The 12,087-nt window shown below is 24.9% G+C and overlaps 4 protein-coding genes across 4 annotated transcripts in view; all 4 read left to right on the forward strand.

Annotated features, from left to right (window-relative positions):
- Positions 1-2,165: 2,165 nt before the first annotated feature.
- On the forward strand, positions 2,166-3,194 carry DICPUDRAFT_97090 (uncharacterized protein). The gene is made up of 2 exons (XM_003285512.1): positions 2,166-2,468; positions 2,550-3,194. The coding sequence occupies exons 1-2, from the start codon at positions 2,244-2,246 to the stop codon at positions 2,964-2,966; spliced, it is 642 nt and encodes a 213-aa protein (XP_003285560.1). The 5' UTR covers positions 2,166-2,243; the 3' UTR covers positions 2,967-3,194.
- A 466-nt stretch (positions 3,195-3,660) lies between these two features.
- On the forward strand, positions 3,661-5,406 carry DICPUDRAFT_53657 (uncharacterized protein; the record flags this gene model as incomplete). The annotated part of the gene is made up of 2 exons (XM_003285513.1): positions 3,661-3,903; positions 4,057-5,406. The coding sequence occupies 2 exons, from the start codon at positions 3,661-3,663 to the stop codon at positions 5,404-5,406; spliced, it is 1,593 nt and encodes a 530-aa protein (XP_003285561.1).
- Positions 5,407-5,848: 442 nt separating this feature from the next.
- On the forward strand, positions 5,849-7,489 carry DICPUDRAFT_76499 (uncharacterized protein; the record flags this gene model as incomplete). The annotated part of the gene is made up of 1 exon (XM_003285514.1): positions 5,849-7,489. The coding sequence occupies one exon, from the start codon at positions 5,849-5,851 to the stop codon at positions 7,487-7,489; it is 1,641 nt and encodes a 546-aa protein (XP_003285562.1).
- Positions 7,490-8,105: 616 nt separating this feature from the next.
- DICPUDRAFT_149460 (uncharacterized protein) overlaps positions 8,106-12,087 on the forward strand; it is a gene marked incomplete at both ends in the record, with an annotated part of 5,019 nt that continues 1,037 nt past the window's right edge. The window contains 4 exons of the mRNA XM_003285515.1: positions 8,106-9,443; positions 9,514-9,733; positions 9,803-10,447; positions 10,486-11,911. Of these exons, the coding sequence (XP_003285563.1) occupies positions 8,106-9,443; positions 9,514-9,733; positions 9,803-10,447; positions 10,486-11,911 (3,629 nt within the window). The remainder of the gene's footprint in view (positions 9,444-9,513; positions 9,734-9,802; positions 10,448-10,485; positions 11,912-12,087) is intronic.

Consider the following 12,087-nt stretch of genomic DNA (forward strand, 5'->3'; position numbering starts at 1 on the left):
ATCAGGCTTTTGCATTGGCAGGAGATGTTCCATCCACTTCTAAAAAAGATCCCAAATTTTACCAATTTGTAACTGTACAACCATCACCACTAGGAATAACACAAGTATTAAACCTGTATGATAACACAGGTTATATCAACACATGGTCCACCAATGTTCTACCGGTAAATATGTGGTGTATTTCATCATAGATTTAAAAAAATAAAAAAATTAATAAATAAAAAATCTATTTTTATAAATTTAAATAAATATATTATTCTATTTAAATTCTTTGTTATACGAGACAGCAGTGGTTGTAATGGTGGTTGTAATGGTGGTTGTAGTATAGAAAATATATTATCCCAAATTAGTGGTCGGAGAATGAATAAAAAATACACTATAACTTTACTCTAAATGATTTTAATTTTTTAGTGATTTTTTTTTATTAATAAAAATCGACAGTAAATAATGCAGTTGTAAATATAGTTTATTTATCTATACTATTATTTTTAAAATAATAAATTTAATTCGTCAATTTATATTTATTTATTTAATTTTCATTTTTTTTATTTATAATTTTATATTCCTTTAATATCTTTAAATATCAACTTTATATTTTTTATACATAAATGATAATTATAATATATCTATTTATACTACTTCTGATTAAACAATCTTTTTTTCATGTAGTTATAGTTATAATATATGTATAACCATTATAATAAAATTCTTAAAATAATAATTTTATCTATATAAAACTAACATTGATATATTTATATAATTTATTTTTTTACCTTTATTTATTTATAAAAAAAAATAGTATATTTGTGTGAGTTAGTAGTGGGGATATTTTTTATTTTTATATTTAACCCCACACCTACACACACAATATATTTATATAAAAAAATAAAATTCAGTCATAAAAATAGAAACTGGAATACTTTATATGGTTATAAATTTTAAAATTATTTTTGTTAGTGTATTGGGTATGTTTGCTATATGAAAAAGAGAATGTGTTAAAGCAAATAACTAAACAACACACTCTCTCACACAAGCTCACACTCTCTCACACACTCACACATTCACTCAATTTTAAAAAAAAAAATTTCTAAATTTATTTTTTTCAAATTTATTTATTTGTATATATACATTTATATATTTATATATATATATATTCAATATTTTTATTTTTATTTTTATTTGTTTTAAATTATTTTTTTTTTAATTTTTTTTTTTTTTTTTTTTTTTTTTTTGAAACCAATCATTATATTTTTATTTTAATTTTAATAAAATATAAAAATAAATTTTATTTTTTATAAATATATAAAAAAAGTTAATTAATGTTCATTGTATCTAAAAATAGAAATTTAGAAATTTATAGGCTAAAATAAAAAAAAAAAAACGAAAGGTAAGATTACAAAAACTATAAAAAACATATTATAATCAACACCATAGTTTCTTTATATCTTTTTTTTTTTTTTCAAAAAGGCACCAGCTTTATTATATTCCACACCATAATTTCCCAAATAAACACAAAGTTGTTTGTGTGGAGCTTTTCTCGAATGACAATCAATAATTAAAATAAATATTAAAAAAAAAAAGAAAGATATTTTAAAAATCCAATAAAAGTCGATTTCGATAAAAATTATAATACGGCTTTAAAATATAGAAACAGTTTATTTTTTTTTTACAATAAAAAAATTAAAAAAAATAATTAAAATTAAAAAAAATAAAAATTTTTTAATAATTTTCACTTTTTTCTTTTTTTTTGTTTTTAAATAAAAATATAAATTTATAATAGTACAATATAAAACTAATAAATAGTATCAAAATAAAGATAATAGAAAATAGAAATAGAAAAAAAAGAAAATTGAAATAGAAATAAAAAAAATAAAAAAAGAAAAAAAGTATTTTTTGAAACCAAACAACTTTTTTCACACTCACGTACAATATATAACACACAAACACTACATAAACTTGTTATATTTTACACATGATACTACTATTCACACATATTCATAATATCACTCTTAACACCAATATATAAAACCACTTTATTTTTTATTTTTTTTAATTAAATTTAATTTAATTAAATTTAATAATAAAAAAAGAACATACAAATAAAATTTAAATAAATCAAAAAAAAAAAAAAAAAAAATTGTATAAATTACTAATTAACTACATTTGTTAATTTTTTATAACTATAACAGTTTAGTCTAAATAATATAATAAACATCAAACAAATCTAGTTTTATAGATCAAATATGTCGCCAAGACCAGAAAGTATTAAAAAAGTCATGGATGTGCTTGGGGATTTTAATCCATCCGAAGATAAAATTAAAAAAACACTAGGTATTGATGAAGATGAGTTAAGACAAATTAATGAAGAGAAACAAACCATTTCATCACCAAAAGATAGAATCCCAATAAATAGAAAATTAACAAAAAAAGCACAGGATACATTAGGCATTAATTTATCAAGAGAAAAGGTAAATTATACTAAATACTATGATTACTATTATTATATTTCCAAAATGAAAACTAACCATTTTTATTTTATTATATTTTAGTTAATGGATGTATTTGGTGTTGACGAAGATACTATAAATTGGGCAGAATCAGAAGAAAGCGAACATAAAGAAAATTTAATTAAAAAGAGCAGAGAAAATATTGTATCTTCAAATAAAAGAACATTGCAAAAAGCATTATCGAAAATGGGTATTGATCCATCAAATCATAAAATTGCAAGAACCCTTGGTGTATCAGAGGAACTTTTAAATCATGGTGTTTTAAAACCACAACCATCATCATGGTCACCAGCTTATGCTCTTTTCTTTATCACTCTTTTTATACTAGCTGTCACTTTTTATTTAATTATACAACAAAAACAAAACTTTTTAGATTTAAAAACCTTATTGGACCAACAAAATCAATTTATAAATAATAATCATCATCGTCATAATAGTAATTTTAATAATCACCACTAAAAAAAAAAACCATTATTTCATAAAAATGGAATATAATTTAGTAGTGATCATAAAATAATAATAATAATAATAATAATAATCATTTTGTTTTTTTTTTCCAATTATCAACACATAAATATTCTTTCTAGAATTTATTATTAAACCCCACCCTGTATATAAAAACTCCAAACCAAACACCACAGAATTTTTAGAAACATAACTAATAAAGTTAATTTTTAATTTAGTTATAAAATATTTTTAATTTTAATTAATTTAAATTTTTATTTTTTTTAACAACTAAATCTATTTTTTTAAATTTTTTTTTTTTTTTTAGTTTTTAATTATTTTTTTTCGAATTGATTGTTATTATAAAATTTTGTTGTTGTGAACATCCTCCCACTCCTAAGCTTAACGACTATAATCGTTAGGAAAATTTAAATTTAAATTTTAAAAAAAATATTTTAATTTTATTTTTTTTTTTTTTTCGAAAAAATTATTTAAATTACAAAATTTTTTTTTTTTTTGCATTCTCTTATTTTATTTTTATTTAAAGATATATTCTATTGCCACAAACTAAATATTTAAAAAGTAAGATACACTATATAAATATATAAATAAAATACAGTAATTTAAATACTAAAAATTTTATTTTATATTTTTTACAAAGCCTTTATTTTTTTTTTTTTTTTATTCCTGTATAAATATATAATATAAAATGTCATCAAGAGATAAACAAGATTTTAGATTAAAAGAATTCAAAAAATCAATTGATAGTGAATCAGCTAGAAGAAAAAGAGAAGAAAATACAAATGGTATTAGAAAATCAGCTAGAGAAGAATCAATTTCAAAGAGACGTGGTATTGTTCAAACCCAACCAAACGTTGCATATGAAATTGTTATTCCAAGTGATATTCAAGAACAATTCCAAACATATGAAAAAGAAACACTAGAAAATAAAGTAAGTAATTTTAAATTGTTTTCAAATTATTTTTAAATCTAAAACATAAATATTTTTAGCGGTACAAAATAATAATTTGGTTCGAATTTTAAAAATTTTAAATTTTTCCAATTTTTCTAATTTTAAAATTTTTTTTTTTTTCTCTGGTGACAGTTAAAAAATTTAAATGGTTTAGTTCAAGCATTAAATTCAAATGAACAAGCTTTAGTATTTTCAGCCTTATTACAATTTAGAAAGTTATTATCAATTCACAATAATCCACCAATTGATGAAGTTATCGAGTGTGGTGTCATTCCAAAATTCAATCAATTACTTGAATGTGGTCATCCAAAAGTTGCATTTGAGGCTGCTTGGGCTTTAACCAACATTGCTTCTGGTAATAATAAACAAACATTGGCTGTTATTAATGGTGGTTCTGTTCCAATTTTCGTCTCATTGCTTTCTTCAAACACCACTGATGAAGTTAAAGAACAATGTGCTTGGGCTATCGGTAATATTGCTGGTGACACCGTTGCCGCTAGAGATTATCTCCTTAGTTTAGGTGCTATGCAACCATTAATTAAATTATTTGATTCACCAAAAATTACATTAGTTCAAAATGTTACATGGACTGTTTCCAATTTATGTCGTGGTAAACCACACCCAGATTTTTCAATTGTTTCACAATGCCTCCCATCCATCAAGAAGCTTTTAGATTGTGAAGATTTGCCATCCGAAGTATATGGTGATTTATGTTGGGCCTTATCCTACTTGACAGATGGTGCTAACGAAAAAATTCAAACTGTTATCGACAGTGGTGTCCTCACAAGACTTGTTGAACTCTTAGAACATGCTGAAGGTATTGTTTATACTCCAGCTCTTCGTGCTGTTGGTAATATCGTCACTGGTGATGAACATCAAACTCAAGCAATCGTCGATTTAGGCGCCATTGGTAGCATTACTCGTCTTTTAGGTATTCCAAAGAAATCAATTAGAAAAGAAAGTTGTTGGGCTCTTTCAAATATTACTGCTGGTAACTCTGCACAAATTGAAGCCGTCATCTCTAATCCAAGCACTGTCAGCTCACTCATTTCACTTTTATCACACAGCGAATTCGAAATTAAAAAGGAAGCTTGTTGGGCTCTTTCCAATGCCACCAATGGTACATCTCAAGTCATTAAAACTTTATGCCGTAGTAATCTCATTAAACACTTTATCGATCTATTAAATACATCTGAATTATCAATCCTCAAAATCGTCCTTGAAGGTCTTATCAATATTGTCAAAGATGGTGAACAAATCAAAGATAAAAGTGGTATCAACCCATACATTGAAGTCATCAGTGAATACGATGAAACCGTTATTTACGAATTACAACACCACAGTTCAAAAGATGTTTACAAGAAAGCCATGGAATTATCTCAATACTTGGATAGCCGTGAATACTCTGACGGTGAAAATTATGAACCAAATAATTTTGAATTTAAACCAGCCAATGTCAATCCAAGCCAAATCAATTTTTAAATCAAATCAAATTAAAAAAAAAAAAAACAACACACACCAAATAATAATAATATAAAAATATATATTTAAAAGGTATATATTTATTTTTTGTATAGAATAGTAACATTATAATTAATTATAAAAATAAAATTGTTAAGTTGATTTTATTAATAATTTTAATTTAAATAAATATTAAAAAAAAAAAAAAAAAATCCCTTGTCTCTATTATTTTTATAAAGTTTATTTAAAATATTAATCAATTTAAATATTTGCATTTATTTCAATAAGTTATATAAAGTCAAACTGATATAGTTGTTTTTTTATTTTTTATTTTTTATTTTTTTATTTTTCCTTTTTTTTCGTTTTTTAATTTTTAATTTTTTTTTTTTTTTAATTTTTAATTTTTTATTTTTCTTATGTTTCGTTTATTTAAATTTATTGAATGTAAAATATAGTAATAAATATGTTTAGATTAATTAATAGAAATAGAAGAATAATAAATAATGTTTTAGAATTAAATAAAATAAGTTTTATTAAAAATAATAATAATAATAGATTCTTTTCAACATTAACCACCAATAATATTCAATCACAAGAACAATTACAACCACAAGAACCATTACAATCAGAGGAAAAAGAATTAGAAAACAAAAATGAAGATCTTGAAGATATCGATTTAAATAAAAGACCATTAAAAGAGCAGGAGGAGGCTTATCAAGCTTTTTTAAATGAGGATCACCCACTTTTAGATGTTAGAGATGTAGTTAAATTAAAAGCATTCAAAAAATTACCATTTAATTTTCAAATGAAATTCCTTACAGAACATCGTTTCCCAGAATCATCAATAAGTCAAGTTGAAAATACAAAAGTTAGATTGAAGAAACAACATACTAAAGAAATACAAAGAGAGGTATCATATATACAATCAAACAAGTCAAAAAGAAAGGATATAACACCACAGGCTGAACTTTTAGAATTATTAACTTTACAGATCCAAACAAACAATTACCAAAATGGTTTAAAGAGTTTTTTCACTGCAAGATTTCGTTTAAATGATGATATTGTAAGATTAGCATTCAGAATATTCGGAGAAATCTACAATTCACAAGATTTAAAGCAATTTCCAACCTACGAATTTGAAAATTTACTTAAAAAAGTAGCATTCTCAAAATTCTCTATTAGCGAAGCAACTGAATTCCTTATCAAATTAGGATTTTTCGAATCATTACATTTCTATAATACAATATTTTCACTCAATGAATCGTACTTGCTTGTATATGTTTATGACATTGGTAATTATTTGAAATCAACACCATCACTCAAAAACTACAGTGTCCACTTTGAATCATTCATCCCTCAAGGTAGTGGTTCCCATGCTAAACTTTTAAATGCATTAATTATAAGTCATCGTCGTCAAGAGGCATTGGAGGTATTTGAATCAAGTAAATCAAAAGCCACTGGAGAATTTATTTATTATTTTGTATTGGGTCTTATCAAGATGGGTTACATTGAAAAATCAAAATTAATCATGTCGGAGCACTATGACTCATTACACAATGATCCATATTATATTTTATCCAGTATCAATGTAGCATTAGCTTTAAATCAACCAGACCTCGCCTCTGAAATAATATTAAACTGTGGTCCAATGGAAACTATGATACCAACCGAAACCTTGCAAATGGTCTTTTTAGAGTTAGGTAAAATGGGAAAAAGAAATAGTTTACGTAAATTAGAAGAATTTGCCGACAAATATTTAGACGAGCAAGAAAAAAGAAAGTTACTTTTCAATTCATATTATAAATATCCAGAGGTTCAATTCCATTATTTAAAAAAAATAGAAAAAACAAAATACCACTTGGCCATCAATAATGTAGTTTCAAAATCGTTAAAACAACCCCTTGCACAAAAGGATCAAGATAATGTTTCAGTTCCAGTAGTTTATCAAGTTGTCAATATTAATTATGAGGACGAAAATCTATTTGGTTTAATTAATAATTTAAAAGGTAAAGAAAAATATCAAGATTTAAATAACCCAACAGTTTACGATTCAAGTGGTGATGTTCAAAGAAAACTCGACATGTTTAAGAAAAAAGAAAAATAAACTTATTTTACAAACAAACCACCAAATTATTAATAAAATCAAAAAAATAACATATATAAATATAGATATATTATTATAATTTTTTTTTTATTTTTAAAATTTTTTAAAAGTGGGTGAAAAAAAAAAAATATTTCTTTTTATTTATTTTTAGTTTTTAGTATTATTAATATCACCCCCCACTTATACAATGTTTATTTAAATTTATAAAATGATTATATTAAAAGAAATTAAATATTCAAAAATAGTTTTTTATTTGTTTAATTAAATTAAAATTTTAATTTTATTTTTTTTATTTTTAATTTTTTTTTTATTTTTTTTTTTTTTTTAATTTTTTTTTTTAAATTTTATTAAATTTTAAACGCAACGAACTCATTTATTTTTTTATTTTTTTTTTTAGCTACATTCATTTTCTTTTTTTATTCTGAATCCATAATTTATTTATTGTAATGCTATTGTAAAGACAGTTTATATTTTATATTTATAGTTATCTTTATATATATTTTTAATAATAATTGTATATGTATATATATTAATTTATATATATTTTTAAAAATATATATATTTAGTATATATACATATTTCTATATACAACTCTATTTAATTACGATTTCAAAAAATGGAGTCAAGTAAAAATAACAAAAATGACGAAAATAACAATGTTCCAATGGAAATAGAAAATAATAACAACAATAACAATAATAGCGTTAATAATAATTTTAATAATAATAATAATAATAATAACAATGATATGTTAAATGATATTAAAAATAATTTATTAAACGAAATGAAATTAAATTTATCAAAAGAGTTAAATTTATTAAATATCAATTATGACAATAGTAATAATAGTGCTGATAGCCCATATTCAATAATTACAAATCAATTGTTATTATTTCAACAAAAACAAATCGAATTATTAAATCAAAAATATTCAAATTTAATAGAAAATAAATTTAAACAGCTGGAGGAAAAAGTAATGGACACATTGGATGATAAAATGGTTAATGGTAATTTATATAATAATATCAATGGCACAGCGTTTTCAGTTTTAGCATCATCCCTATCAAAATTAAAGAGAAAACTTGTATTAAATAACGAAATTGACAGAGAGGAATTGACAAAGAGATTGGGCGTTATGATCGATAGAGAGTTTCCTCAAGAATTAAAAAATAAAGATCAAGAATTATTGGAAATTGATACCAGGATACTAAAAGTAAAGGAAATGTTAGGATCTATGGCAAGACACCGTTCAACTAGACCTCAGTTTTCAATTGAAAAACAGAAGCAGTTTTTACAACAAGAACCAGAAGCAGTTTTTACGACAAGAACCAAAATCAGCTCTGGCCCTTCAGGTAAAAAAAAGTTATATATGCGTATACCATCAACCGGTAATTTTATTCAATTCGTTTGTCCAAATTGTAAAAAAGATGAGTTTTCAAACATGACTGGTTTCTTAAATCACTGTAGAATAAAACATAATAGAAAATATTCTAATCATGACGAAGCCGCAGAAGCTATAGGTATACCTGTTTCAGAAGATAAAATACCTAAAGATGATCCTTCACGTCAAGAGGCACCATTATTTAAATTTAAAACTTCAAAAGATAGTTCTAACACAATTGGCAAGGAAAAGAAAAATATAAACGATGATTTAATGGAATTAATTTCAAAGAGTAATAATAGTAGTGAGAATATAATAAATAATACCGCAGCTGCATCAACAGAGTCTTCAACTAAACTATCAGCAGGACCAACAGCAACAACATCAGCAATTGTTTCTAACGAAACATCTAAGGCTATTGAAATGGAAGAAGAATCATCAACCTCATCAAGTAGATTTTATATTAAGAAAAGAGTGATAGTTGGTAATACATGCACTCAAATTCATCCAAATCAAAGAGGCCAAGATAAATCAACTCATAAATGGATGGTGTATGTTAGAGGACCTCAAAATGTAACTATAGCAAAAATATTATACATTTAATAATAAAATATTAACTTTTTTTTTTTTATAAAAATTATAGGAGCCAGATATTTCATATTTTGTTAAAAGAGTTTGGTTTTATTTACATGATAGTTTTGCACCAAATGATAGAGTTGAAATTAGTGAAAAACCATTTCAATTGGTTCGTAGAGGGTGGGGAGAATTTCCAGTTCGTGTTAAATTGTTTTTCCATGATATCAGAAATAAACCAATCGATATTATTCATAATTTAAAATTAATTCAAACGCCAATTGAATATGGTAAAACAAACCTATGTGGCGAAACAGCTGTAGATATAGATCTAGATAGATTATTTTTTGAAAAAAGAGAAAGACAGCTTCAAAAACAGCAACAATTACAACAAAACCAACAGCAACCGCAGCAACATCAACAACCGCAACAACAACAGGATACACCTAATAATATTAGTGGTATAGTAATTTCACCATCAATTGTAAATTCTTCATCATCGACAAATACTAATACCACTAGCGTGACAACCCCACCACAGACCTCCACAACCCCACCACAAACCAATGCCACTACATCACCAGTTCTTTCATCACCAGTTGTAAAGAAAAAACCCACAAATTTATTTTCATCATCCTCTTCAATGGGTGGCGGTAAATTATTTGCAAATATTTCAAAAGAATTAAGAATTAAAAAAGAAATGGAAAAGAAACATTTAAAAGAAATAAGGAAAGAGCGTGAAAAAAGTACAATTGTAGATATAACAGCTGAAAATGAAATAAATAATACAGCCAAAAAAATCAATAATAATAATAATAGTAATAACAATAATTATAATAAAAATAAAAATATTTTCAAATTCGATTTTGACGATGAAGACTTATTGCAACATCCAGACCTTGTAAATAAAATAAAAGATAACAAAACTACAACTACTTCCACAACCACATCATCACAACCATCAACTTCAAATCATACATCACCTAAAAAAAAAGAAACTAATGGTCTAGATAGCAGTACTAGATTATTTATTTTAAACTAGCAGAAGAGCATCCAATTATTTCCAATAACAGCACCAAAAAACAACCATACAGAACAAGTAAATCAAGAGATGACTGGGTTAGATGGACTTTCGGAAAGCAAAAATCAATAGAATATCGTCGTGCTAAACTTATTAACCGTTTATTTAAAAAGTCAATGAATGAGGAGCTTACAGTTTCTTATACTATTAAATGGTGCAGAGATAATGGTTTCACTCCTCTAACTCATTCACAAGAAAAGTTCTATAATATGAAAGATCCATTTTCAAAATCAAAATATGAAGTAATTGAAACAAAAGAAAAAAGAAAAGATAAAAAAGAAAAAAGTAAAGATATAGAAAAAACTAATGAAGAAAAAGAAAAAGAAAAGGTAGAAAGGTTAGAAAAAGAAGAAAGAGAAAAAGAAAGAGAAAGAGAGAAAGAAAAAGAAAGAGAGAAGGAAAAAGAAAAAGAAAGAGAAAGAGAAAGAGAGAAAGAAAAAGAAAAGGAAAGAGAAAAGGAAAGAGAAAGAGAAAAGGAAAGGGAAAAGGAAAGAGAAAGAGAAAAAGAAAAAGAAAAGGAGGTGAACAATATTTTAAGTTCCACTACTATCGAAACAGCTACTACTATTTCAGAAAATTCAATAGTTTACCAAGAAACAATTGATACTCCAATTATCCAAAATAATAATAATAATAATAATAGTATTTTATCATCAACAGAAGCAGCTATTAAGGAAAATAAGAGTTTATTTGATCAACAATACGAATCAGATATTTTAAATGATGAAATCGATAAAGTTTTAAATGGTATTGATGAAGGCAGCAATAAACTAAACCACGATGTCAAAATGGGATCTTCAGATATGTTTGATATTGAAAATCACTTTTTATCAAATCAAAATTTTTCAGATAATAATTCATCACTTCATCATCATCATGATATTATAATGCAACCAATGGAAAGTATTAGATCAGGTTTATCAAGTGTTATTGAGGAGCATCATTTATTTTCTACCTCACAAACTTTGATTGATGGTTTTAAACCCGATATCGACCATAATAGTATATTGGGTACCGCAGGTGTTGATCCAGCTATGATGATTGGTTCAGGAACCGCAACCACAGCAGAAACAATGACAACAGCATCTTCTATCAGCACAATTAGTTCACCATCATCCACACTTCCAACATTAGAGACTATTGTTACAGAAACATGTGATAATACTATAATCAATACAGAATATACAGATCCATCTACAATAACAACAAATATTCCTTCCACAGAATCAAATACCGAGTTAACAGTTTCATCTTCAGATATTACATCACCAACAACAGCAATAATGGATTCAAATATGGGTAATATACCAATGGAAATTTCAGAGCATCAACCAATACAAACAGAACAAGAGCATCATCAGGTTTTGGAAAAAACGGAATCATCAGAGTTAATTGTAGAGTCTACTGTAGCAATTCCAAATGAAATCATTGATAAATCAGATTTACCAACAACTGTTGCACCACCTATTTTGTCACCTTTAACACCTTCAATTCAATTACCAATACCAATTCATGTACAAATCCCAGTTGACCTTCCTACTACTACAACTACTACAACCACCA

The sequence above is a fragment of the Dictyostelium purpureum genome (genome assembly GCF_000190715.1).
Source record: "Dictyostelium purpureum unplaced genomic scaffold DICPUscaffold_48, whole genome shotgun sequence".
NCBI lineage: Eukaryota > Evosea > Eumycetozoa > Dictyosteliales > Dictyosteliaceae > Dictyostelium > Dictyostelium purpureum.

Excerpts from the sequence above, each read along its gene's own strand:
- DICPUDRAFT_97090 (XM_003285512.1), top strand. The coding sequence starts at position 2,244 with ATGTCGCCAAGACCAGAAAGTATTAAAAAAGTCATGGATGTGCTTGGG. Across the intron at positions 2,469-2,549 it reads TTAATTTATCAAGAGAAAAG|TTAATGGATGTATTTGGTGT; the intron begins GTAAATTATACT and ends ATTATATTTTAG.